Below are 27,569 nucleotides of genomic sequence, written 5' to 3'. Positions count from 1 at the left end.
TGACAAGAAAAGCTAGGCACCTTTGGCAAGGCTCCCACTAATTAGCTGAGATTGACGAGGTATGCAAAGGACTGAATGTGGTCAAACGTGAACTCAGCAAGGACTTGGGTACCATTGTCTGCTGGAGGAGGAAGAACAGCAAGCGAGGGCAGACGAGGTGGCGGTCAAACAATAAAACTACCAAGTTAAGGATCATCGCTATTAACTAATGAATGCCCATTGCTTTTCTCAGGCGTCCTAGTTTTCTTCACATTTCCGGCCTGCGACCATCCAAATCCCTCATTTCGCGTTCTCTTAGAACCGACCATAAGGACGGACCTGAACACAACTCGACGGCCCTTCCCAGACAAGGCACGTATTAATACCTCGGTTACCCTACCCTAACGGGTTTTTCTCTATATCTGATTAATGGCCGTGGCGGTAGTAGGACAGAGGTCTTGAGCTCAAACAGGAAGAAGAGTAATCAAAGGGAATATTTTAAATCTTCGCCAGCAACGTCGGGCATGGGTTCCTTGAAGGCTTGTCCATTTGCGAAGGGATACGAATTTGCCGCGAATTAAAATTGAATCGCCCTGTCGCGGTACAGCCCAAACAATACTTGGCATATTGGAGAACGCCACTCGCACAGGCGCCGGAGAAGATGAAGATGATCGAGAAGGCTGGAGAGGAAACAGCTTCACTAATCACATATTCAGGGCATCTGTGATGTTTTCAAGAGTAACCATGGCGCCGGCAAGTTGCAACATCGACAATATTATAAGCCGAGCGGCCTGCAGTTGCCTCTTGGTAGCTAGGTAGAAGAGTGATGTGGTAGAAAGACCACTGATAGACGACAAAGGTAAGCTCCTAGGATCAAACAGCATGGCGTGCGGAGTGTGCGGATACGGCGGGTATTTTCAAAGTTAAACAGAATGGCGCGGATACGTCGATGCCGCTAAGTCAAGAAGTTGGCCACTTGCATGGGGATCTCGAGTCTCTATAATAATTATTAATCAAGCTTAGGAGGGGGAAAAGTTAGCTCCCCGTTTATAATCAAAACTCAAAGTTAGACGATCAGCTAATTATCGTTTAGCAGGGTACGAACGGCATATGCTAATTATTCTCAATATGAACTCATGCAGAAACCTGGTTCTCGAGTAAGATAATTACAAGATGTTATGATTCGTTTTGTACAGCGCTTTCATGCGGCGAAATAACTGTGGCTCCGTTTCTTAGACCTATATGGCATGCTCAAGCATCTCCTTGTAGAGCTCATTCCTCGTACTCCCACACGCTTACGACGTATAAGTTGGTAGCATACGTTCAAGGAAGTGTGAAAAGAACCAGCTGTAAGCGTGGGCATCCCGAGACAGAGGGGTCTGATACACGTGTCCCGGTTGGTCTCACCATCCGGTGGTTCCGAATCCAGCGAGAGGATTTGCCCAGTCCCAAGAGATGACTGCCTTGAAGCGAACTTGCCACTGAGCATGGCGTCTGCCATGAGATGACGTTAGTTATGTGCCAGAGGTAATGCATTCGCGCGTCCGTACCGAAAGTTTCGTTGACCTTATCCAAGGGGGAAAGTCGCGATGAGGCAGTCAATGCCCTGTAGCTGGGCAACACTTGATGGCTTCCTCGCTGTCAACTGCGTCCCCGGAAGACCACGAGTGCAAAGAGGGTCCTTTTGAAATAAGGAACAGAGAATGAGTTAGCAGTGCCCCAACCCCCATCGACAGACACGCATCTAGGTTGCTATCCTCAGTTAAAGGGACTGTAGCTCTGACTCCAACTTAGCCATGAGCCATGACAAGCCCACCACGACCGATTTTGGGGAGCTGGGTGTCCCGATAATCTACGACTGACATGAGAGTCAAATTCTAATTAGCCACAGACAAGACAAGTCATCGGGCGTGCACAAGATACATCCTGCAAGGAGGCACTGCGCGATTGGTTCCCTAACTATATTATTAGGCACCGAAGAAGAGGAGAGACGAAAGAACGGCGATCATGAGCGACAAGTCCGAGAGATCACGGAGATCAGTCTTGCTCGACTCGGTGCCATCACGTCACCCATCACTTCATATCAATCACCGTCTCGGCGGCGTGTCCTTTACCAGCCCGCCCATCATGGCCTCCGGGTAGCGCGTCCCGCGGACCTCGGCGCCCTCGACGGCCGCCCGGATCTCCCTCTCGTCGTCGTCCGTCATGCGCTCGAAGACGGCGTTCGCCCCGACGTTCTCCTCCAGGAACGCGATCCTCTTCGTCCCCGGGATGGGGAACACGCCGTCCTGCTTCATGAGCCACGCCAGGGCCAGCTGCGCCGGCGTGCACCCCTCCTCCCCCTTGCGCGCCGCGGCCGCGGCCGCCCGCTCCTTGAACACCTCGGCGAGCCGCATGTTGTGCGGCAGGTTGTCGGCCGAGAAGCGCGGCACCAGCCGGCGGAAGTCGTTCTCCTCGAGCTCCGCGCGGAACTCGTCGGCCGAGGCGTGCCGGCCCGTCAGCACCCCCCGCCCGAGAGGGGAGTAGGCGACAATGGCGATGCCCAGGTCGCGGCACGTGCGCGCCAGGGTATCGTCCACGCCGCCGCCCGAGCCGGGGCGCTCGATGTCGAGCGTGAACGGGCTGTATTCGATCTGGTACGCGTGGATCGGGTGCACGCGGACCGCCCGGCGGAGCGTGTCGGCGCCGCACTCGGAGAGCCCGAGGTACCGCACCTGGCCGGATCTATGTTGCGTCGTCAGCGTGTGGTGGAGGGGCCAAGGTTAAGTGCGAGAAGGGACAGGGAAACGAGAGAAAGGGGTAGGTAGGTGGGTTTGGTGGTGGGTGGGAGTGGGAGGAACCGAAAGGCAAGAAGCGAAACGAGGGCGGAGGGAGGGGCGCACTCGACGAATTCCTTCATTGTCTCGACAATGTCCTCGATCGGGGTCTTGCCGCTAATGCGGTGGCTAATGTGTTTCCCCCCTCATTAGCATCTCATCCTCAATCCGGGCACGTCTTCTCCCGTTCCCTCATTCATGGCCGGTTTGTTCAGGGTACCAGGGGTAATTAAGGAGGTACCCAAAGCCAGAGTAGGAAGCGACCAGGAACTCAGAACTCACCAGTACAGCAGATCGATGTAGTCCGTCTTGAGACGCCTCAACGCCGTCTTGACGGCATCGCGGATGAACTCCGGGTCATTCCTGATCTCGCGTCCGCCGTCGGGCGTGACCGAGGTGCCAAATTTGGTGGCAAGGAAGATCTGCAACTCGCGTCAGTACCTCTCCATACAAGCGCAGACTCTGGGGCTTCCATAGGGAGCGACCGCACGTCTTTCCGCTTCCCGGTCCGCTCGAACCACTTCCCAAGCAGCTCCTCGCTGTCCCCGTACAGGGCAGCCGAGTCCCAGTGCACACATCCCAGCTCGTGGGCGCGGTCCAAGAGCTTGAAGCGCTCCTCGTCCGGGGGAGGGGTCCCGTAGAAGGCTGCCCGGGAGCCGTTAGCGGCTTCCTGTCATTTGGACGTGATGTATGTGCTAACTGTGCTGTGCCGCATAACGGGGGACTCACAGCTGAGGCCCATTAGGCCGAGGCCTAGAATCGGAATGATAGGACCGTCCCGTCCGAGCTGGCGGGTGGGGACCTTGCTCGACGTTGACATGGTCTTAGAAAAGAAGAAGAAGTGAAAAGACCACCTAATCAAGGGAATCCGGGTCGTGAGCAACTCGCTCGATATGTTGCTGAACTATCGACCATGATAAACTCACTAGAACCTTGTGAAAATAGGTATTAGTTAAAGCAGAAGACGCGTTTCGTAACCGAATTCTTAAGTCGTCTCAGCATGCGTCACGTTGAAGTCTGGAGATAATTAATTCAAGAAGGTTAGGAACCGTTTACCTTAAGGCATCAAGACGTTCCCCCAACAAGTGCTACCAGAATCCGCACCGCGATGGTGGGGTTCAACGTAACGTATTTAATTAATCCGTACATATTTGGGGAGCATTGGGTCCGATGTTCACGCCCGGAGATCGAGTCCCGATCGATCGCCCATAACTAGTAAGACTCGCGTCGCGAAAGTACCAATAAAAACGGAGATCATCTTGTTCCTTGCTGGTCTTTCGCTAATCCCTTAATCCCCAACGCCGTTTGTCAGGCGTTGCATACCCTCGTGGGTCCCTTGAGTATGTTGTGGTTATGCGGGATCCGCACCCCGACATCCTTAATGCCGGTGCGAAGTGCCGAGACCCCTGGCGATGGAGATCGGGCCTGCTCATCGGCAACGCCAGTTCGCCCGACTCCATGATCAAAGTACGGAGTACTCTGCAAAGCGCTCCATAACTACAGCGTTCGGGTTGGTGAGACATCTGAGAAGTCCACAGGCATGCACGCTATCCTCATGGTATGCCAACGCTGTTTTATGAAGGGTGATCTGGCTGAAAGCAGTAGAGGCACCGGTATAACCAAATTACCTGGTGATTGCAACCCAAGCTTCGCGGAATAAAAAAAAAATTCTAGCGCATAGACGGCCATGTAGTCGGTTCTCTAATTCTGGCAGATAGTCAGCCAGCTTGAAAACCTTGACGTCGGTGAGTATGTGCATGGTGATGTTGTGCAAAGCAAAGTCCAGTCCTAAGGCAGGTAGATCGGTGTTCCGAGAGCATGGTTCAAGTTCCCTCGCTCTTGTGTAATTATGGCGTGGAGTGCCTCTGGAAACCTCCAAACATTGCAATGTTCTCATTTCGAGATTCATCCCAAAGTTTAGCGAATGGTCAGGGTGGTCAAGCACGAGTGGTGCTTAGATTTCGGCTTCATGCTTTGAGTGTAGAACTTGATCTCTTAACACAGACTCAAAAAAAAAAAAAAAAAAAAAAAAAAAAAAAAAAGCTTTCGAACTTGAAGCGACGAGGATGTAGCCCCACCGATGACGTACCCCACTGCGGCGGTTTTGCAACTCCCCGCTTAACTACACTATCAACCAACGGTTGCAGATTGCCGAGCTTGGCCCGCAGGACTCAAGTACTCAACATAGATATTGGTCCGCCTGATAACAACGCTGTTGACAGATGAATCGAGATACTGTCTTCATAGAAGCCGACAACGTTTTAGAGCCGACGAGAAAGAATTTGTTATTTGCTTTATCTTTTGAGACAGGACAGGACAGGTAGTGTACGGATTATGCATCTTCGATCCCAGCACATGCACGGAATGTTTATTGTACGGAATATCACATGTGCGGAGTTTCGAATTAAAGTCAGGAACGTACTCCGTACAGCCCACTTCTTGGGCGTAGCCCGGGGCAAAAGTCCAGAACCAGATTGGGCGAAATGATTCGTCAAGAAACCAAAGTCTGGTCGTATTGCTGGCGCCCTTGGCATTGCTGCTGCGCCTTGAAGTTGGCGCATCTGACAAGTCGACCGCGTTTCGCCCGAGAACTTCGCACATACCAATACCACACACAGTACACGGTCGACCCGCGCTGGTCACGCGGCGCAGTTGGGAGCGGGTGTATTTCATTGGTTAGTTTGTAATAATTACCGATTCTCTGCACTTCGTGAGCAGGTCAGGGCCGCGTCAGTCAAAATGATGTTCCTTTATGTCTCGATAAGGAGGCTTCCACCTGTTGCCCAACGGCATGGCGCTTCAAGGGTGACAAATCAATACGGATAATGTAATTACTGTGGTATGTTACCGAAAGAAAGAGCATTGGAGGGGTCTTGTGGTCCTGTGGAACATTCAATGGGTCATGGGCCAGCACCGGGTCATTGGCCGCCTCCAGCTGCCCCACCACACTTTCTCGACTTTCTCGAAGCGCGATGGTACGAGCAAGGGCTCGCCTGTTCAAACTACATCATCGCTCCGATGGAGCTGCGGATCCTGGATGGCGTTCGAATCGCCATCTTCACCATTCCAGGTTCCTGGAAGCCGAGAGACCCTGCTTCCGGGAGACTCGGTGTCCCGGGGCATCCACTGTGCTGTCCTCGCGTAATGGTACCGATCTCTCGCATCTAGAATCCCGTACTTTCCCTTTTCATCATGACCGCATTTAGTTAGTTTGTTGGCCTACTAACGTACCGCACCCGTTGCGCGGAAATATCGCTGCCCTTCCTTCCCCAAGTGCTTATTCCCTCTCCGCCAGAGCACAGCTGCACTGGCGACCCCGGGAAAGCACTACTCAGACGCACCAATCGTGCGGTTCTGGTCGTTTAAAGCCAACTTGGCCGCCGCCCGCTGGTGACGGCTCCAGCGCGGACCGACCGAACAAAGAGCAAAGAGACGCCGAGACGCCCACGATTCCAACGCATCCGGCACGCCGCGAGCGGAAGCGTTAAGGGTGTGGCGCTACATACCAGATCTTTCTGCGCCGCATCGAACTGGCACAGCAAAACGACCCGAACCGTCGACCGTGACCTCGGCGGCGTTGCGTTGGTTCTCTTTGATATTATACCTCGGTGGGCGCCGAGGAACACACCACGCATTCCCTTCCCGCACACCTTTGTTCTAGGCTCGACACCGCTGCGTCTGTCAGCCCGTCGACGACGATACGTGGCCCGGCGCTGCCTCGAAGCCAAGAATAACAAACACGGGACGACGGGGGGAGCTCGGCGAGAACATTCACATAGCCCGCCATTCTGCAAACCCCCCTGTGCCTGACTGATCATAATGGGGATGCTCTGATTCAGGCACCTAAGGTACGTCAAGGTGCTGCTGGCTTGGAGTGCTGCTTGAGCACACCCATCCCCTCCAAAAGAATCGGTGTCGCAAACAAACATCCACCACCCTTGTTTACCCTACCCTTAATTCTCCATGACCATGCTTCTCGGACGCTTTGGGCGCCCGCAAACTGCCGGCATGGCTGTCCCGGCATGGCTGTCCCGGCATGGCTGTCCCGGCATGGCTGTCCCGCCCTGGCGCGGCGGTTTGGAGCATCGCCAGAGTTCGGCCCACCGAGCAGAACGTGCGCACCAATGGGCACCCCGCTAAGAAACGAGTCGGCGCATTGTATCGACACCATCTCACGTCAACATCAGACCGTCTCGGACCATGCACTTCCAGCCCGTCTCCGCTCCCCGCCAACGCCCGCGCCTCCGGGGCTCGGCCTGTTGGATGTCGAGGACGAGTCGAGCTTCTTTATGCACGGCTGCTGCGTGTTGATCGTTGGGTGCCCGTCTCCCCCTCCGCCTCGATTCCATTTCTCTGTTCCTTCTAATTACATGCCTACTATCTGTGCCTTCTTGTTCGCTTTTCCTTTGCCTTGCCTAGCTCCCGATGCAGCGGCCCTGATGCAGCGATGCCGCCCCTTCCCCTTCGCCGCCGCCGCCGCTCCGACCAGCATGCCGCTCTTCCTTCCGCGCTTCCGCTGCTAACCGCGTCGCCATGCCGTCTGCAGGTCCCGAACACGACTTCCAGGTGCCTCGAGAGCCATACTGTCGCTCTGCCCACAGCACCGTGTATTATTATCCGAGACGACAGGCCGACCACGGGCGCCGTCTCGATCCCGATCACTTCCCGGCCGCGCTGATCCAGCCCCGCCAGCGACGTCCACACTCCATTCACATCGTATCGTACCCACCAGGCTTTGTGCCGCCCGATCTGCGATTGCCAAAGACGTCGAGAGGCACGGCTGCGAGACAGGAGAAGAGGAAGAGGAGGAAGAGAGAGAAGGAGGAAGCGAAGCAGAGGAAGAAGGGAGAAAAGGAGAGGGAGAGACAAGAGAAGGAGAGGAGACGAGCCGACAAGGAAAACAGCGAGAAGCAACAGAAGAGGCGGTCTTTGCGGTCACTTTCGTCCGGCAGCGGCAGATTTGGCAGGGTGGTCGACAAAATTGCTGCCGCCTTCTCCATCACGCCGAAACCACCGTCCGCCGTCTCCGCTCGCCCGACCGGGAACACCCTCCGGTCTCGTCCGTCAAGCTTCATCAGCTTTGCTTGGAGACTTTCCCGTCTCGAACCGGCCACCTCTGAGCCCATCCTTGCCGGTGAGCCGGATCCCGCACCGGCCAGCATGACCGCCGTTACAGTGCCCCGGCCCCAAGCAGCAATCACAACGGCCGTGATGCCGGCGAACCGGAACACCATCATGTCGATCCGGTCCTCTAAGAGCATGATGCGCTCATCCGCTTGCGAAGTCCAGAAGCCGGTCGCGTCCGGCAGTGGCGTGTCATGTTCCATCCTGCTGGCCGAGCCCAACGTCTTCCTGAGCGGCTTCGACCACGACCGCCACACGCGCCGCAGCATTCAGAGCACCAGCGCCCTGCTACGCGGGAAGCTGCAGCTAAACGTCTCCAAGAATGTCAAGATCAAGTCTATCACCTTGAGGCTGGTTGGCAAGGCGAGAACCGAATGGCCCGAAGGTATACCTCCGTCCAAGTCAGAGGTGTTTGAAGAGACGACCCTACGCGCTCAGTCCCTGGTCTTCTTCCACGCCATGCACGAGGGCATGTGGGACACCGAGTACGGCAGCCAGTGTACCTACACCCTCGAGAACGCAAGCCCCATGGGCTCGCGACACTCGACTGTCACCAGCGGATCTCTCCCGATACCCGGCAAGGGCCGCGGCAGTACCCTGACCGCCAAGGAGCTGAAGCGGCTCTCGCTTCAATCCGTCAACTCGCGGAGCTTCGGCAAGGCCGATTCTCCGCACATCAACCATGTTCACGCAAAAGGGTACAAGATCTTCCGCCCCGGAACCTACGAGTACTCGTTCGAACTGCCCATCGACCACAGCCAGCTCGAGACGGCGAGGCTCCCGTTCGGGTCCGTTCGGTGGGACCTGGAGATGACCGTGGAGCGCGCGGGCGCCTTCAAGCCGAACCTTCACGGCTCAAGGGAGGTGTCCATCGTTCGCTTGCCGGACCAGATGTCGCTCGAGGCGGTCGAGCCCATCTCCATCAGCCGTCTCTGGGAGGACCAGCTGCACTACGACATTGTCATCTCAGGCAAGAGCTTTCCCATCGGCGCCAAGATACCCATCGCCTTCAAGCTCACGCCGCTCGCCAAGGTGCAGGTCCACAGGATCAGGGTGTTCGTTACCGAAAATATCGAATACTGGACCAACGACCGCCGCGTGACGCGAAAAGATGCCGGCCGCAAGATTCTGCTCCTGGAGAAGGCGGCCGGAAAGCCGCTAGACGAGCGCTTCTCCGCAAGCGACGTTCGCGTGGTTTTCGGCGGCGAACTCTCACCCGAACAGCGAGAGGAGGCTCGGATGACGGCTGCGCGCCGCAGGATGAGGGACGCGTCGTGGAACCGCGGATCCCCGGAGCCATTGCCGGAGCCCAGCGACAACCTGCTGGGCGACCTCGATCTCGGGCTCGAGAGCTTCTGGGGCAGCACCGAGATCGAGATGAACGTCCAGCTCCCGACCTGCGACATGATGGCGCGCGATAAGCTCTTGCGTCTGCATCCGGACTGCAGCTGGAAGAATGTGAACGTCTTCCACTGGATTAAGGTAAAAGCGCCAACCCCCCTCTCTCCCTCCCCCCCCCCCCAACCCCGGGGGCCCCGGGCCAAAAACACTGCGCCACTACCCCAAGTGACGGACGCCCGGAGCATTAGAGGCTAACACTAGTACTTACTTAGGTCGTCATGCGCATCTCTCGGTCGGACTCGGACGATCCAACAGGGAAACGCCGGCGGCATTTCGAGATCAGCATCGACAGCCCATTCACAGTCCTCAACTGCCGCGCGACGCAGGCCAACACGGCACTCCCCCGGTATAGCGGCAGCGGCGCCCCGGTGATCCCCGAGCAACGCCAGCAAATGTCGTGCGGCTGTCCAGACGCTCAACCGCTCGACCCAAGCGCGGCCGCGCTCGCTCGGCCCCTTACGCTGGTCGAGGAAGACTTCATCAATGCCAGCGGGCGGCGATTGTGTTTCGACGGCTCGGCTAGCCTCCCTAGCGTGCCGCTAGCCGCCCATCGACCGAGCGGCCGACAAACCGTCTCCTCCAGCGACGCCCGCCCGGAAACGTTCTTCACCCCGACAGAGCGGGACCGCCCGATTCACCTCCTCCGGTACCCGTCTCACAATCCGCCCGCCTTCGACGCCGATGAGCCCCCACCTCCCCTGCCGATGCAGACACCTCCGCCGCAGTACGACCTCATCGTCGGCACCCCGAGCGTTGACGGTCTGGCGGATTACTTTGCCCGTCTCGCAGCATATGAGGGCAACGGCGCCGCGGGAGCATGTCCAGGCAGAGAAGAACAGGCTGCAGACCGAGTCGAGAGCGTGAGCGACGTGGACACCGTCGGCCCGGACACCGACAACCCTGGCGGCGAGGCCACACGGCCGTCGACGGCATCCACCGCCCCGCCTCCCGTGCTACCGCAGCAACCTTCACCAGCCGGAGCGGTGGCGGACTGGCACGCCGACACAAGCACCGGCACGGTCGGGGACGAGGTTGACCCCTTCAAGAATCTCTCCATGGATTCGAGCGACCAGGCGAGCGGGACGCCTCCGACAGAAGCGCCAGCGCCAGCGCCAGCGCCGACAATGGCTCCGGCTCCGGCTCCCTGCCCCGGAGGCGGCGACGGCGGTGACGACGCGGCCGACGCCGAGTCGTCTGGGTCGGAAGACAGCATCGACGAGGAGCACGGCCGCGCGCGACTGCACCGGGGCGGGCGCGTCAACGTGGCCAACCCGCGGACGCCCGGCGGCCGGCTGGTGCCCAGCCGCAGCCTCGAGATCGAACGGCCCACCGTGCGGCTGGACATGACGAACGTGCTGAGGCGGAGAGCGGACCGGGCGTGATGATATATACATATGATTTTCTCTTTCCTCAACCCCCCCCCCTCCACCCTTCTCTTTTTTCCCCACCTTCCCTCTGAGGTCGGAGTTACGCATCTTCTGCTGGCATTGCTCCTGCACCAGTGACGCCTATGGGTTTGAAAGGAGTGTGGCCGTTGGGAGACGAAGAAGAATGATCACAAAAAAAAAACGAAAAAGAAGAGAAAAAAAAGCCGGCAACTTTGGGGAAGAAAAGGCAATCAAGGGTTATTAGAGGCGTCCCACGGTTTCCCAGACCATGCCTTCTGTGTGTTGGTGTATGGTCGGTGTGTTGTTCCTGATATTGCGTTGATGATGGGATGATGTCCTAGGATTTTCATTATAATAGCGGTTGGATATGCCTTTTTCTTCTTCTATTGCTTCTTTGGGGGATAGAGGCAGGCTGCGGACAACAGGGTTTCTTTCAACGAACGGACATACGAACCGCGAACGACTGCATCGGTTTCGATGGGGAGCATACCTACTTCCATGACATGCATTACGGGACGGGAGGATGACGGATCGGCTCTGGGGTGGGTGGCCACAGTGTTTTTTTTCTTCTTCTTTTTCTTGGACTATAGGGGTTGGGTGGCTTTGTATCTATGTAACCCTTAATTACCCGGCGTATGCGTAGCACGACGAGAACGATAGTTTCCTTTTCAATGGGCACAAACAACAGTACCGGCGACCGAAGTAAGTGTACATACCCATGTCGGTCCCCCATATGCATGCAGTCTTGCGTTTTGTTGTAATTACACATCTTTTGGTTTGGCTTGGGAATGGAAAGTCCTGCCCGAGACCGAGCCTCCGGGGCTTCTTTTCGGGCGCTTCCTGATCCTCTTCCTGTCCGGCGATCTAAAAGGGTCTCTTCGGCAAGTCGCGGTGGCCGGGAGTTGCGGCGTCGTCGGCAACCACCGTTAACTAACTCCTCCCGCCCAATTCCGCCCGCACACTATTAAATAGACACTCACTCCATCATGCCGCCGGCCCGACTTCCAGGCTGGAAGCTCGTCCTTGCTCATCCCGACCCCGCGACAATTTGCCCTTCGTGATCCAACTTCCGGGAGTTTCTTGAATTGGATGTGGAGCAAAGGTGAGTAAGCAGGTTTGAACCAATAAATTATCTGACTCGGAGCATGACATGGCAAGTCAGGAAGGCAGAACGGTATGTACAAGTCACGCAAGGCCATGGGTATTTAAGCTGTTTCCGCAGTGTAACTGACAAGAGACGAAAACGACCAAGACTCAGGCCCAAGCAGAGAGGTAAGGTGTTTTGAATATCCGGGTGGCACGCTAGCCAGTCGAGGAACAAACACGCACAAACTGAAGTCGGCTGGTGTGACTCGTGTTCCGCCTGAAACTGTGTGTGTTGAATCTTCTCTCTCCGCGCCAAGAGCCTGGATTACTCTGGCTTCTCTCCTTCTCTCCTTGTGCAAGTCATGCAAAGGGCGAACATGAGCCTGATTACAAGGGGGATGACACATGAAGTGGCGAGAAAGGGGCCCCACAACTTGTCAACTCTGCTTTGAGCAGAGCATGTCGTCTCTGGCATTTGCAAACTTCGGCTTTCTCGCTATCATCATAGTGGGGGAGGTGCTCCCCCCCTTCGCTTCCGGCCGGCCCTGGCGCGGTTAGGGATTAATTAATTACCCTTCCCTCTTCCGTCGACAAGCTCTGTACCCTACTAATAGCATTTAGAGGGGTGCTGTTTCGCCTACACCGCGATCTGCTCTCCGTTGCCAGCAAAATAAAGCCTGATGCCACAAGATGCCAACATTCTTTCTCAGACGGCAGCTGCAAAGCTGTCAAGAGTACATCCCAAACATCCACTTTCCCCGGAATCACTATCCGCCGCAGTGAAGTAGCAGCTGCCTCCGAATGCAAAGCGCCATGTATCCCCTCATTCCGTCGGGGTCCCAAACGCCGTTGGCCCATGAACTTCATGTCAACCTCAATACGATTATGATCTCGCCCACGAATCTCCCTAGAGCAGCCAAATCGAACCGTAACGCCGACTATGCAAATGTATCATCGCGAAAAACCAAAAAAAAGGTAAACACCTGATAATAGTACAAAACTGAGCTCTTGGGCTCAAGAAGACCAAAATAAAACCGCGTTGGCGAATGCGGCCAACCGCTTAGTACTGTCCCGGATAGGAAGGCCCGGCTCGTGCGGCAGGCGGCAGTTGATACTGCGCCCGCGACTGTTGAGAGTGCGCAGGAAGGTTCGGTAGCATCTGCGGGACCGGGGGTTGGTGGTAACCAGCTACCCGGTGTGCGCTGTCAAGAAACTCTGGGACGATGCCTGTGCGGTACTCGTTGCGCTTCCCGAGCGGCTGGTAGTGCATCTGGTTCGGAAGCACTGGGTTCGGCAGCTGGTACTGTTGCAGGAAGGCCGACGGCGGTGGGTACAGCAACGTGTTGACGTGTCGAACGGGCTTGTACGGGCTGTTGCGCTGTTGAAGGTAGATAGAGGGCGAGTGGGAGATGGGCGTGTGCAGGCCGCTGGTGGTACCGTTGCCCATGACAAGCGGAGAAGAGCCGGGGTAGGCAGCCAGCGTATTCTGAGGCGACAGTCGCTTCGCAGGGGTATTGTAGCTCATCGGCGGGAAGCTCGTTGTCGGCGTTACAGCTCCGCCGCTTGCCGGAACAGGTTGCGACGGCGGATACGTCGTGGCTGGGAACACCATCGACATAGCGCGAGCGCCCGAAGCGAGAGGTGGCAGGGACAGAGGAGGCTGCTGAAGTGTGTACGCCGATGAGGTGTAGGTCTGAGGCTGCGTGACAGGCACGTCCGCGGTGGCCTGGGCCGTGTTCAGTGTCAAGCTAGGCACATGCTGTCGACCGTGGTCAGGCAGCGGGGCAGGCGCGGGACGAGATTGCACAGGAGCAACGCTCCCCGCACCAGCAAGGCCGACCTGGGCCTGCAGGCCATTCGACGAATATTGCAAGGGTGCCTGCGAGGAGGTATTCCCCTGTGCGGCCGGTAACCGACTCGCCCGCTTGGCCGGATGCTCGGCCTGGTTCTCTTCGGGAAAGCTGCGCTTCCGGTGCAGGAACGGCTGAGGCTTCAATGCCAAGGGTGAATTCGCGTTGCTACCGCCATGCGATGTTGTCCAATTCTGGCCCGCGTTGGCCGCAGGGCCTAAGTTGGGCGATTGGAGACTGGACGAATGTGTCGTTGACTGAAGGCCCGGGGTCAAAGGTACGGTCGGGGAGTGCAGCGGCGAGGCATAGGCCCGGTGCGTCGGCGACGGGATCATGAGCGGCGACGGCGCGGAAGACTGTGCCTGCTGCGCCAGTTCGACGTACGACCAAAACCTTGCCAGCTTCTCGAGCCACTGCTCCCACTCCTCAGCCGAGACCAACAGGCTGTAGCGCATGTTGCTCAGGAACTCGACCTCCATGACGTGAATTTCGTTGACCGAGATGCCCGACACATCCGCCCACGTCTTGTTCGTGTAGGTATTGTCGTCCAGAAACTTGTTGCCGAGCATCAAAGCCACCGTCAGCAGTCGGTACTCGCTCCCCGGACGACCCTTGACCGTGGGATTCGCCTTCTTTAACCGGTGGATATAGAGCAGTGCCAGGATCACGACATTCTGCGTGACCTGCGTCGTTGTCAAGACTGATGAAACCCATTTCTTGAAATGTTGGCTTGCGACGGCGGCCGGCGCAAGCGGCTGGACTTGCACGCCGGGAACGAGCTTCTTAGTCGTTTCCAGCTTCTCCAGCAGCTTCGTCGACTCAAACCAAAAGAGCGCAGCTATCTCGGCCATGAAATCAGATATGCTCCCCCCTCTTGCGCTTATCCGCTCCGGAATGCTCATGCTATGCTGCGTCATCTTAGAGCTCGCGGGGCTCTGCGACGGGGAATGGGCAGGGATGGGTGTTGGTTGTTTAGGTTTCTGCGAGCTGCTTTGCCGTTGCGAATGTTCCGATATCGTCGTCGACGAGGGGCCTGTCGCTGCCAGAGCGGCTGGCGGCACGGGTCGTCGGTAGGAGGTTGCGGTTTTGGAGCTTTCGGAGGGATTCGGCAGAGACGCGGAGCATCGCGAAACCGGGTCAAAGAGCTGTTCGTTTGGTACTGGCCGCTCGTTCAAGACCGACCGCCGCCGGTCGGGTTGCGGCATTGATGGTACGTAGGAGGAGGGAGGATGGAGAAAATAGTTCTCGCATGAGCGGAGGTGCGAAACTTCGTACGTAGTCCCCATGTTCTCGTCGGTTGGTGGCGTGCAACGGCCACGGGGAAACAGTAAATTGAGTTGCCGCGGGTGCTGCACCGCGGAGAGAAACCCGCTGGCGGACGGGGGAATCAAGACCGAAGCGGCGGACTGCGCAGCGATGCCGAGCTCATGGAGCTGGTAGGAGTCCAGTGAGTCGGCAAAGGGAGTGAGGGTTAGGAGATGGCGACAATGCGAGCTTGGCGGCTGATGGTCCTGGAGAAGCTCACGGGGAAAAGAAGTTGCAAATAGTTGCCGTGAGTTGGCGTGTATACCGAAGCTGAGATTCTCGACGCCCAGAAAGGAAGTAGCACCTGCCCGTAGTCTCCGAGGTCCTTCCAAGCGGTTCGGGGTTCGAGATACGTGGGGCCTTTCTTGCTCCTTCCGTACACGAAGCAAAGCGTTCAACAGGTACCCACTAAGATCCAGAGCTGGAATGCCTTCAATTGCTCGAGCCCTGAACTGAGTATCGTTCCTTCTTCCGTTAACATTCCCGGATTTTGCATCACGGGCTTTCGGGTTTCAACGGCGAGGAGAGGAGGGAGGGGTGAGCTGGCCAAGTCCTCTCTTCTCAACAATGGTGAAGCAGTTCGGGCGGCGACGGTCTCGTTGAGCCTCGCGGAGGGGGCTTTGTTGCCTTTGTCAATGGTCAGAGAAGTCGCCCAAGGCCTGGATGTCCCGTCAGGGTGGTCTCCGCCAGCGACCCGTAAATGGGGCACGCAACTGGGGTGGCCACGAGAGGTCACGGACGAATGCTCCACGGCAAGATCGGATCGGTGAGGTCACGAAGGGATAGTTATGGGGGAGGAAGGGGCGGGAAGCTGGGCGAGGGCGAAGACGATGACGAGAGACAGGAAGATCTGGAGGAGCAGCAGTGGACGGGGAGGATGATCCCCATACAGTGAAAACCTCCATAGCGATGGTCATCCATGTGAGGCGGTTGCGGAGGGTGTGTTGCTGCGTCTTAGTCCCGGTCGACGCAAATGCTGCTAGTGTAATTTACTTTGTCCCTGGTCGATGTCGTTGTCTGGGTGCGGTGCAAGGGGGTGGGAACCACCGTGCCGCCGCCTTGTCGTGTTTGGTGCTTGCAGCGCCATCTGCTGCAGGCCGGTTCCTAGGTAACTAGGGAGCATGTACCAGAGTACTTTCCTCATCGTACTCTACGTACCTTGACCTACACAGTAGTTACAGTACGAGATTCGTTTGCAGGACTCCCGACCTACCAGACGCTCCAAGCCGGCCCATAGTGGCCTGAACCCGGCCAATCAAAACCCTGCCTGCCGGGCAGCAGCCTCCTCTTTCGAGATCCAGCCAGGCCCTCTCTCTGGCGCACACAGGCCTGTTACGGTTTAGCTCGCCTTCTTTTTATCTCGGCAGCCTTCCATTCCTTCGGCTAGGCATGTGCCATCTGTACTCCGTACACCGCGCCGTTCGTTCCTGCGCTTTTCTGGGCTGTCTTGGGATTGGCAATGGTGCATTTCGGGTCTGGGCTCGCCACCGGATTTGCTGGAACTTTTCATTCGGCCAGGGCGTTGCTACTTTCGTTCTCCCAGTAAATGTACATCCACACCAGGTCAGTTAACGCTAGGTACTCCGTACTTGGATTAGTTGTAGCTAGCGAGTGGGTTGCGCTCCATTTCGCTTCGACTTCGCGATTCTCGGCGCTCTCAGTGGCCGTTCCAGAAGTTGCGGCAGGTGACTTTGTCGTCAGCATTGACGCACCCTCACTCCTTGCCCGCCGAACCTCTCCACTACGCCGCAATGAGACCCCCATTCCTTCAATCTCCAAACATCACACGAGCTGCGCCAGCTGGTTGACGACGAGGGGCGGCCTCAACAGCGCGCACACACACACACGGCCATCGCATGTCGAGCATGCTTGAACAGTGGGTCCGCAAGGCGCCCCTGTGCTGTGTCAAACATCATTCCGTAGTGTACTCTTTAGTTATGGCTTGACCAGCGCCCAACAGCCGAGCCACTGCCAGTGGTTGCAACCTGGACGGGCTTGCCCCCTGGTTCCACTGATCGTTGGTGGATGAGTGGTGAGATTGTTTGAGCAGCGAACTGGCCCTGCAGGGATCAGGAACCCAAGCAAGCGATTTTGTCGCTCAGGAAAACGGAGTAAATACGGAGTAAATAGGGTTGTATTTCGGTACACTGACTCCATCGTGCGCATCCCAAAAAAAATGACGGCATTGTATCTTTCTTTCCTTTCTGCTTTCCCGAACTGAGCGTAAGCAAATTGAAGTGCTCTCTCCACCACCCTTTACTCCCGAGGCGAACAACCAAAGAACCGATTATCAGCCCCCATTCGCGAAGTGTAGATACCGGACCCATCGCTTGTCAATCTGCGTCCTGTTGGGGCTTGGCTTCCCTGGTCCATGTCTTCGCCTTCCATCCCTTTTTGGAGAGGCGGGAAGAGAGGGGAGCCAAACGGTTGCGAGCGTCTTTTGTTGCTGAGACTCTTCGCCCAATGCGGGTTGGCAGACGCCAGCCAGTGAACGATGTTGCTTTGCTGATCCCGCCTAGATGGTGCAGCCTGCGAAACTCTGGGTCTGTCTGGGCTGAGGCCGGAGGGAAGGTCGCAGCAGAACAACCTGGAAGGTGCGGCCGCCTGGCTGGCGCGAATCCGGAATTTCGCCTACTAAACATTGACTGACTCTTCGTACCTTACACTACAACAAGCAAGGTAGAGAGTACTCTTTCACGACCTACACTAGTGTCATTATTGAACGATTTGCACAGCAATCCGCCGGTCGGGCTGTGGCATGCTGCAGGGCGCAGGATCTGGGATCCGTTTTCTCAGCCAGGAATGGAATCATGCCGCACAGTGCGCGGTAACAGTCTCGACCTTCGGCAATGTGCCACAACCAGCATGGAAGGGGGGAGGAGGGGAGGGGGGCTCGCCCCCAAAAGAAAAAGCCCCTTCCTCTTACGCGGCCGACCAAACTCGCCGCCGGAGGTGCAGCCTTTTTGGATCCGAGCGGCCGGTCTTGGGAACAACTCCAGAAATCGCCCGGCGTGCGCAGCAAACGGCCCCCCCTGGAGCTCATGTGCCTTCTCCCCCTCCCTGCGGCCGACACTCTCGGCTCGGAAGACGGAAGGGGAAATGATTACGGATTACAGGATTCGCAGTGACCAAAGGAAACGAAAGGGGCTCGCGGTGGGACGGTGCGGGGAATAACTAAAACGAATTCGACGGAAACTTTTATCGTCGGTGTGGCGCCGCCGATGAGCAACGGGAGAGAGACGACCACCGGCTCGTGACTTTTGTGTGTGTCCAGCAGAGAGTGCCTGTTTGTCAGGAACCTGGCATTGGGCGGTCATCTGAAACCCAGCTCGTACCTCGAACCGGGAGTGACTTGATCACACCGATTGAACACCCTGCTGTTCCGCCTCGAGAAACATGTCTCCATTAATCCGTACTTCGCACTTCGCACCAGGGGCTGGTCCGACGAACAGCTGCACGGAGGAGATTGGATAGTGTGTACGGATTCGGTACGGAGTAGTGTATTAAGCACTGAGCACCCTCGAGCCGCGGCATGACGGGCCAACAACTCTCTCGTGAGCCTGAGACTCGGCGTATGCCCGACAACCCCGGCTTGACACCCATTAGACACCAGCTCCGATAACGAACTGTGTGTGAGCAGGCATTATTCCGTCTGGTTATTCCGTTCTCCGTTCCGTGCACTAACTACTCGGTGCTACCGAGTAATGTAATCCATACACCACTCTCTCTGCTTTGGCCTGTGGCACGTCAGCTGCTCGCGCGACGAGCGTCGGGATCCAAGTGATTGTGTCATTTCTCGCGAATGCGACCCAGAACCAAGGTGTCAAGCCACTGGTGGTACATCCACTTCTTCATGTGTGTTGTGGCAATGGGTCGTCGATGGTGATCATGCCAACCCCGCTCCGGCAAACCCGTTGCTAAATTTCGAGCCGGAAGTGGTGGAGCAAGCGATATGCGGGAAAGAGAGAGACGGCATGCAAGCCGTGGCGGCCAAGCGGATCAGAAGATGTGTGTGAGGTCAATACGGAATAAGGAGTAGCAGGTTGCCGCTCAAATTTCGCTGTGGATCCCCCCAAAAGCCAAAGCGGGTGCCCGGCGAGTTCAGGTGCCTCCTCGTCATTCGGGCGTCGCACAGCAAAACCCTGCTTTTCCTGGTGACAGAATCACGTTGGACTGGCGCCCAGGACCAGGTTGGCTGGCCTTTTGCTTCGTGAGGCCTCACACCAGACCTGAGCGCAGCGTTTCGTCGCTTCGACACCACTGTGCGATGTGGGACTATGGGACTACTCAAGCTCTGTGCCAAATGTCCATCCCAGAACGCCGAGCGAACAAGCAAACCAGCCACGGCCCAGATAGCTGATCCCGCACTGCAGTATTCGTATCCGTATGTACAATTGACGACACTAAAATAACTAGTTTACTATATATATTGGTGAAGAAGAAAAAGAGGCGGCGCCCAAACAAGGATGGGGGGGTTACTGTACGAAGCCCGGAGCAGGCCCGCCGCAACCCAGCGAGCGGCTTGGTGAGAGACCATGTCTCTCACATGGTTGGTCCAGAGCCAGTTACAGAAGAGCGGTACCAAGGGTGGTGGTTTGTCTTCTACATAGTATACAGCCGACGTCTCCAGAGATGGCATTTCCTTTGCTCGGTTGGCATCTCGAACACTCCCATCCGGGACACTACGCCGCACTAGGGATGCCAACCAGCAGTCAGCATCGAGCAAGGATGAAGCATCGCGGAAAACACGGCATGCGGGATGGTTGTGTCTGAGCCAGCACACAAGTACGAAGATTTAGAGATGCTTCTCGGCGCCGCAGGCTCCCTTCGTCCCAAACGGGCTGTGAGCGGCAACTGGCCGCCTTTGGACTTCGTACTCCATAATGTATGTACCTATATGCCGGAACATACGGGAAAGTACACTACGCAGTACGACACACACAACGACCACGACTCGGATGTCTTCGTGTGGCAATCACCATGAGGAAGGTTGGGGCTTGTTGGTGGGGAGACCGCAATGTCCGTGGTCTCGGCCATCCAACTCGAAGTTTTTGTTGGGTGCGGAGCTCCTCGCCGGCGAGCCCCGCCCTGGCAGCGCTGATTGGGGTTCGGCGCTGCGGTTCAGGGGCAGTCCCTTCGCGGCGGGCTGCTGAGAGTTGGCGAGACGGAAGCTCCGGGCGCGCGGTCCTGCAACATCAGCTCGTGAGAAGGACGAAGAGAAAGAAAAGAGAAAATGGGCTCACCTGGTAATGCACTAAACTGCGATCTCGGCCTTCTGAGAGGACACCTCCACTCGTCCAGCTAGTAACTAGTATGCTTGGCTCGACCGAGTCAAACGAGCGCTGGCGGCTGTAAGTGGGCGACGATTTGAAGAATGCCGTCGGTAAGACCGCGCAAGCTGGCCCCTAAAAAAGCCAACGCGAGAGACGGTAATACAAGCTGGCAATCGTCGAGCGAAAGTACCACACGCTGGCCTGTTCATTGTGCTGCGCCCGATCGTCAAACAACTCCTCTTCTTTGCCCGCACTACTATGTAAGCATTACGGCTCTAGCTGGTTGACTGGCTGATTCCGGCTGACGGGCTGGCTTCCTGGCTGGCTGGCTGGCTGGCTGGCTGGCTGGCTCGTTGCCTGTACGGAATTGTGGATTCTGTGTTCGTGGTGGTGTCGGGTCTCTCCAAGTTTCCCGCCCCACACGAACTGGGCCCGCCGCGACTAAGACTTAAAAGAAATCATGCTGCAACCCCTCCTCCCCCTTCCACCGCCATCGGTCAAGGTTTCGCATGCTGCAACCGTCCGGGTTGATATGCAGCACCGTCTGCGTTCCGACTAGAGGGGACATGAGAAGCGCCTTCTTGGGATGGTGAGGATGGCATGGTGCGCGAGGCATCAAGGCTCGATGCAAACGAATTCCCCGGGCGACCTAATGGGAATGCCCATGCTATTTTTCAACCCCGACCTCTGCTTTTTGTCAATTTCGCAGTATTTAATGATGGGATCAAACGATCCCAAAGCGTCCGTTAGATAACCTCTTCATCCGTATCTTGTTAAGTGAACGCCCAGACTGCTGCCGACATTTGCAGGAAGCACAAACTCCTGTATGGTGGATGCCCGTAATAAGTCAAATTGTTGTGTAATGCCTCGTCTTCTTATTTAGTGGCAATTTATTTACCTTTGTCGTGAATTTTGGGACCTTGTTTCGTCGGTAGAAATTCGAAGCTCGAATAGCAGGAGCTACTGAAACCGCGAGGTTCCCGGTTGGTAGTGAAGCAAGAACCTTACAGTGGCCTTGACCCTCCTTCCTCTTCCTGATCTGCAACCTACTACTGTAGTATGTACTCGAGGGCAAGGATGATCCTTCCATGCGTCACCGAACATATTGACGCCGTCAACTTCCGTTTGTGGATGCATCCCCATTCCCTCTCTCTCCTCAAATCCCCCGAAGCACCAGACCGAAGCAGGTATGTACGGATTACATACCTCCACCGATAAGTTGAGCGCTGAAGGTCATGCTGCGGTGTCAAGGCGTGTGCAAGTCAGGAACTGCGATCCGCAAGGAATGTTTTTGGAAGGCAGGGTGGAAGTCCCGCATACTACCCCTGCACGGATTCTTCCGTGCAACAAATTTTGTAAAAAACGGAGCGTTCGCCTCTTTTGGCTTCCGTTTCCAAGTCGGGAGATGAGAGAGGCAAGAAACGCACGAGCCCCTCTCTCCACGCGGCCTGCCTCATACTGCGCTTTTGCGGCCTATCAGTAGTAAGAAACAATGGTACGCGAGCGCCCTGAGACGCCGTCTGATCCCACATGCAGTACGGACGTACTTACTAGATTCAATGTACGGAATGCGCTTGCAAGGTTAGTGTCTGCCATTGCCGCCCTAAATGGGCCAACAACCCATCACGACACTGCTGGCAACCTGACCCAGCGTCAGCACTGTGACGGCACGAAAACCAACGCGAGGGTTGGTGCGCCCGCATCCGCCCACACCTTTCCAACCCTCCCCCCCACGCTCCCAGTCACAAATAAGCAGCCGAACTCTCGGGCTGTCTACCTTCTGCATCTTTCATTTGACCGAACAGGCGATTTGATGAGTCGCGCAACGCACTTCAATCCGCGGTAACTCTTGCCTCGGCTGCTTGTGTCTCGGGTAACCATGTCTGCAACCTTTGTGTTCTTCCGCCACTATTCGCCACGTTAAGTGCGGTGGACCGGAGAGCTTTTGGACACTTCGCCGGGTGATTCAAACACACACGCCCCCAAGCACTGTCGAGGTCAAGGCTGCCCGCCTGCTCCGCCCAACAGCGGCTCCTGAGACATCTCACTCATTTAGCACTTCCAACGACACCGTAAAAGGTGCCGGCCGCAGACGACATGCAGCCTCACGGCACAACAGATGCTCCCTAAAACGTCATCCTTGCGCTTATGAGTTTTTGGATTTTTGCCCCTATAGCACACCTCAGCCGGCGGCAGCGTAATACAGGCTAAGTTTCAACCGACGACCAAGTTGATCCGAGCAAGCTACTTCACTCTTGCCCCACTCGGATCCGGCGCCATTCCGGCTCAGTTCGGAGTGCGACCCGGGATGGGGATCCAACGCAACCGTGCTGAAACCCCATTTCCCGGCCTCTGCCAATCCGGCCTGCCATCCTCGGCTCCAGGTCCAGAGGAACCCTTCTCATGCCGTATCGCTTCGCAACCAAAGCTCCCCGGCATTGGTCGCGAAAGCGAAACACGGTGCGTCGGTCGCACTTCGGAAGCAAGGCGTTTTGCGATCGAGCAGCCCATTTCGTTGTACCTTCACAAACAGCAGGCTATCACTGCCTCCCTTCGGCTCGCGACAACAAACACACACGCATTGCGCCACCACCTAGACCGAGTCATATTGTAGCATTCCGATATTAGCTTTTCCGTCCGGATTATGTGCCCCTTCTGAGGCGCCGCCGAGATGCCTTGAGGATCTCAATGGTGGCGTCGAATAACGTGCACCCGTACTTACCCCCCGACGTAGATCTTGCTTCTCACCTAATAATGGCTTTGCAACATGGCGTCCGCGGGCAGCACAAGCCCCTGATTCCTGTAACTGCCAAGACGGCCTATTTTGATCTGGAAATCCAGTCCAGTCATGCTGGGAAGTCGCTCCTGAAGGAACCCGGCGAACAGTGCGCTCAGTCAGTGCAACAATCCTCCTGCCAGTCTAGGATTTCTTTCACAAGCACTCTCTGCCCATCATCTTGCCCAGCCGTGTCGCACTAGCCGTGGGTGCCCAATCGCATTGCCTCGGCTCTCTGATTGTTGCCTTGCGGTTTTCTGCGTACTCTCGTGACTCTCACTCCCAAGGGTTCTGCTCCGTAGTTCACGTGCCTCCTACGGGAACGGCATATGGACGACCGTGTCAGACTCGAAATGGTGAGATGGCTGAGTGCAATGCACATGCATCGTGAAAGAAGACGATATTGGTCACAACGGCGGCTCGAAAGTGTCCCGTATCCTCTATTGAGGCCATTGGTGAGAACGCCCTGTAGGCATAATGGCGCTGCATTAATTAGAGACTGTTGTATCGCCTACGCAATGCGATCCATTCTAATGTTGGTGGCCCATGGTGGCTCTTACGAAACCTTGGCTGGTCATATATCGATCTCGGAGATCACCCATCGCTGGCGGGAGCGATAGCCATGCAGCTGCCTGGGGCTACGATTCATCGGGCTGTGACACAACGGCGAGTTCAGGCTGGCTAGGAAGTATTGACTTCCAGAGGCTCCCTCAAGCTATGTCCTCGGCAGGGTTCCGTAGTAAGCCGAATCCTTCGAGCACCTTCACGGACGTCGTTTGTCCAAATCAGCCTCATTTAGCCCTACGTTTTGTTTTGAGAGATGGGGGGCCCCGGGGGGGGGGGGGGGACAAGTGGCAAGAGAATCGGGAGTAGCGGGAAGAGAATCGAGAAGAGGGCGGAGATCAAGCCAGCAAAGCTCAAATTTAGCAGATGATAAGCTGGATATCCGTGAATTTTCAAGTCGACTTTGGTTCGGGAATGTCCTGTCATTCGAAGGCCTTATCAAGGCATAATTACGTACCGAGGTTGGAACGAGGACGATCATGGTGGGCCAAGATGCAGTCGAGTCGCTCATTCTTTCGCAACCTCCCTTTGGTGTCGCTTTCTATACCCAGTTCCCAAGGGCGGTAGAACTCAGCTCGCATGTTAAGTACCCTAGTCGGTAGGCATTGTATGTCAGCAATAAACTTGAGGGCTCCTTTGGCAATTTTCTGCTTAGATGGCTGTAGGTTTCGTTGGTCGCAGGCACCCCGATTCCAGAGACCAAGAAAATGAGAAACGAGGTTGTGAAATCCCCTTTACTTTGCTGTGCTTGTTACTTTCCCCAGTGCGCTGAGTGTCGAGCACTCTGAAGCACAAGATCAGGTTTGAGCTTGTGCTTGAAATCCAAGCTCAGTAATTAGACGACGGGAACTCCAGGCGCATCACGGAGCGGGTTCAGTTTACTATTAAGTGAACGTTTGAAATCATTACTATGTTCAGTAGTGCTTATGAAAGAAAAGTGTCTGGGTCTTCAAATATTGTCTCCCACAAACGACTCCCCTGGAAGCAAAAGCAGTTGAAAGTGCTAAATAGTTTAACCGAATTCAAGATGTGAGCAAAGGAACCACTACCCCTAGCTATGGTTGAGTTTCTGATAGAGAATGTTACACGGTTTCAAAGGATGCTTCATATAGAGTGATTTCAAGATCGATCACAACTTTTCAGATGTACTAACCGACTCATGAACGTTGTCATATGGTCATAGACCATGTGAGAAGTTATGAGCTCTTCACTCATGTTTCATATTTCATAATTAGTTATGAATGACACTCGGCTACCATGGTAATATACCACTCCAGCCAAGTGCCATATCCACCAAATAAAAATAGAAGTAAAATAAAGAATACAAAGCTAATAACTTGTGGTTTCGTCGGGACCTACCGCCTGGGCACAGTACTTCGAGCGTTAGGAGTGCTAGGAGCCCAGTGCTTTCAGCCTGAGAGGATGTTGCACCGCTCACCTTCGAGACTACCGCCCTGTTGAGCCTCTCTCGGATCGCAAAATATTACAAATCCTATTTCACGGACTCGCTGTCACGATTTTGGTTCCGCGAGCAGTTAGCATCACCATCACCTTTCCGAGCTAAGGGCCATGGCTCCGTTGCGGCTCCAAGACATTGCGGTTCTCACCGCTCCCGCGAAGCTGCATGCGTTGGCAGTCCGGACCCGGAAATCGACCAAACCCCATCTTGCATAATTATGGCAAGCGGCATACTGGAGATCCTAATCGATCTGTCTGCGCGCAGCGTTCCTACCACGCGGCCTCTCCTCGTCTGACGCTGGCCGTCCAAGCGCCTCACTTCGGCCATTATTTTCATGGGCCTCTTTCGACCGCCTCTCTCTCCGAGTCGTCCGGGGGACAGCTGTCCGCGATGCTGCCTTCGGAAGCGGCTCAAATCGGCCCAGCCGACGGAATACCCATGCGTACACGTAGTTTCTCGTCATGACCCCATTCGACGTTTTGCGGCCATGCGGCCATGCGTCCGGGTCAAGCCGCCCTAGTCACGGTTTGTGAAATAAATCAATCCCTTTGGGGAGGCCTCGCAGGCAGACGCGGCGAGACGCAGGTGGCGGGAATCCCTATCCAAACACGAGAGACGGGAGCAATCTGTTGGGGAGGACGGGCGGCCTATTATACGTGTCGTGGGGAGACACATATGGGCCTAGGCCCTTCACCGCCTGGGTGTGGGGATAAAATCTTACCGTTGTTAGTAAAGAGTCTCCCATCACGTAATCCGTAATCTGTTGCTATTTACTACGTACATGCCTGGAGATAGATGGCCGCCAATTAACATCCAAGACCAGCGCGGGGGAGAGGGGCGCCAGAGAGCAGCACTGGTCTTCTAGGCGAGCACAGGAGAAAGGGACCACTTAGAAGAAGTCATCCGGGGGTCGCTGCAGCTCTCGATGCTACCAAACTTCAAACGCAAGGGGAAAACGTGACCAACCGTTAGATTAAGCTGTGTTTGATTTCTGGTTTGCAGGGCAAACGACAGCACTTCAGAGCGGAGTGCAGACCTGCAGGCATCCGAACTACACTACAAAACAACCACGGACTATCCTATGGACTGCTCTGTAGTGGATAATTACTTGCCACGGTTCGTACACTATTAGACCTGTCTGGAAGTCAGGGGTTCCCCCAATAAGACCGCGTCAGGTAGTGCGCGGAGCAGGCTAGGGTCGGCTCCCTGTCAGTGGTCCCAGTGTAGGACCATCCAGGTGGTCTCGCTCAGCTACCTGCATACCTAGGCAGTGATGCCACCGCTTCCAATGTCCGGTTTAGGGGTTACTTGGCAGCAACTTTGGCCACGTGAAGGAGAGGGATATACCCGTTCAACAGGGCTAGACTAGACGCCTAGTACGTACTGCCTCCTAGGCTGACATTCATCATCGGCCGTTAGTGTCTGGTCTGACCGTTATCTCACGAGATTGCGCGTTTGTGTTCCCAGCTGACTCCGCCTCGGCCAGCATGAAGAGCGTCTTCTGAGTTGTGCCTCACAGGGTCCCACCGTGTCTCAACGAGTGGTTGCCTTGCCCTGCCCTGACGTTTTTTGCCAAACCGTATTTGGCGGGAATGACATGGGGAACATGCGGGAGATCCATTCGATGGCTGGATCCAGGAACCGCACAAACTTGAAGAGCTTGGTGTAGTCTGGGCTCGCGTTGAGGTGGCAAACGCCGCAGTTGGAGCCCAGGCAACATTGGGAGTGTATATAGGATGTATTTCCATTTACACACATGGTCCAGTGGGTTGGTGATGCAAGGAAACGTCAGGGAGCCTGGGCATTCAGTGAGTCTTAGCTTGGAAGGGGGTGCAGTTCCAGCTCTGCGCATTGCCCTGCCGTGGCTCCAGGAAAGTGACTCTTCCACGACTCGGAGTGAAGAGTCAATTTGCCTGCGCTGTGCGTTCCGGGGAAGGCACGAAGTTGCAAGATCGCGAATTGTGCGGGACCACGTCGAGCATGTCGTGGCCCAATGATGCCCAAAAGTGGGACTTTCCGCCTCAATGATCCTTTTCTCATTGGTCCCATCCGCGGCCCCGCTCTTTCCCGCCCGCAATCCACTGCAGCCGCTGACGTTTTTGTTTACAGGTCGTTGTAACGTTATTTACTTACACACCACTTACATACACTAACTGCACTACTTCGTACTGAGGTGAGCGGTGGAAGGAGCCAAGGCCAGCTAACGTCCCGGCCCAGGTCTCACACTGGCAGCGCCTTCCCGCTTGCGTTCAATGCGGCGGCCTGGTGAGAAATATGATTGCCAGCCTTGGCTGCCGCCCCTGACAATCTGTCAATTGCCACACCGGTTTACTGCGCACTTGGGCGTAGCAAATGACAACATCTCAACACGCAAAGCATGGACCAACCAGCCAGCCATCGGCCAGCGACAATTTTCCCGATGCTGCCCTGCCACTGGTGATTTGGCAATCGGTGGCAACTAAACGCGCCTTAGTCGGGCGGAGCTCGACATCGCATTGCATGGAAGGGATGCCCGGTGAGCCTGGAGTTCCGGCTATGTTTCGCGTCA

The 27,569-nt window shown here is 56.0% G+C and overlaps 3 protein-coding genes across 3 annotated transcripts; 1 reads left to right on the top strand and 2 right to left on the bottom strand.

Annotated features, from left to right (window-relative positions):
- Nucleotides 1-1,864: 1,864 nt before the first annotated feature.
- On the bottom strand, nucleotides 1,865-4,011 carry P884DRAFT_288201 (NADP-dependent oxidoreductase domain-containing protein). Its single transcript, XM_069443928.1, has 6 exons — nucleotides 3,722-4,011; nucleotides 3,525-3,649; nucleotides 3,286-3,440; nucleotides 3,078-3,217; nucleotides 2,862-2,924; nucleotides 1,865-2,703 (listed from the first exon to the last, which is right to left on the bottom strand). Exons 2-6 carry the CDS (start codon nucleotides 3,613-3,615, stop codon nucleotides 2,067-2,069), a joined length of 1,086 nt encoding a protein of 361 aa, XP_069293464.1. The 5' UTR covers nucleotides 3,616-3,649; nucleotides 3,722-4,011; the 3' UTR covers nucleotides 1,865-2,066.
- Nucleotides 4,012-7,328: 3,317 nt separating this feature from the next.
- On the top strand, nucleotides 7,329-10,702 carry P884DRAFT_212503 (uncharacterized protein; the record flags this gene model as incomplete). Its single annotated transcript, XM_069439149.1, has 2 exons — nucleotides 7,329-9,401; nucleotides 9,533-10,702. The coding sequence occupies 2 exons, from the start codon at nucleotides 7,329-7,331 to the stop codon at nucleotides 10,700-10,702; spliced, it is 3,243 nt and encodes a 1,080-aa protein (XP_069293463.1).
- Nucleotides 10,703-12,854: 2,152 nt separating this feature from the next.
- P884DRAFT_273400 (cyclin-domain-containing protein) lies at nucleotides 12,855-16,184 on the bottom strand (the record flags this gene model as incomplete). The annotated part of the gene is made up of 5 exons (XM_069442585.1): nucleotides 12,855-15,077; nucleotides 15,359-15,396; nucleotides 15,943-16,053; nucleotides 16,108-16,113; nucleotides 16,163-16,184. The coding sequence occupies 5 exons, from the start codon at nucleotides 16,182-16,184 to the stop codon at nucleotides 12,855-12,857; spliced, it is 2,400 nt and encodes a 799-aa protein (XP_069293462.1).
- Nucleotides 16,185-27,569: the final 11,385 nt, after the last annotated feature.

Source organism: Thermothelomyces heterothallicus (assembly GCF_042370625.1).
Source record: "Thermothelomyces heterothallicus CBS 202.75 unplaced genomic scaffold P884_scaffold_42, whole genome shotgun sequence".
NCBI lineage: Eukaryota > Fungi > Ascomycota > Sordariomycetes > Sordariales > Chaetomiaceae > Thermothelomyces > Thermothelomyces heterothallicus.
Note: the sequence above shows the minus strand (reverse complement) of the source record. Positions and strands in the feature narration are given on the sequence as shown.

Excerpts from the sequence above, each read along its gene's own strand:
- P884DRAFT_288201 (XM_069443928.1), bottom strand. The coding sequence starts at position 3,615 with ATGTCAACGTCGAGCAAGGTCCCCACCCGCCAGCTCGGACGGGACGGT. Across the intron at positions 3,218-3,285 it reads GGACCGGGAAGCGGAAAGAC|ATCTTCCTTGCCACCAAATT; the intron begins GTGCGGTCGCTC and ends CGCGAGTTGCAG. Across the intron at positions 2,925-3,077 it reads TACATCGATCTGCTGTACTG|CCACCGCATTAGCGGCAAGA; the intron begins GTGAGTTCTGAG and ends GAAACACATTAG.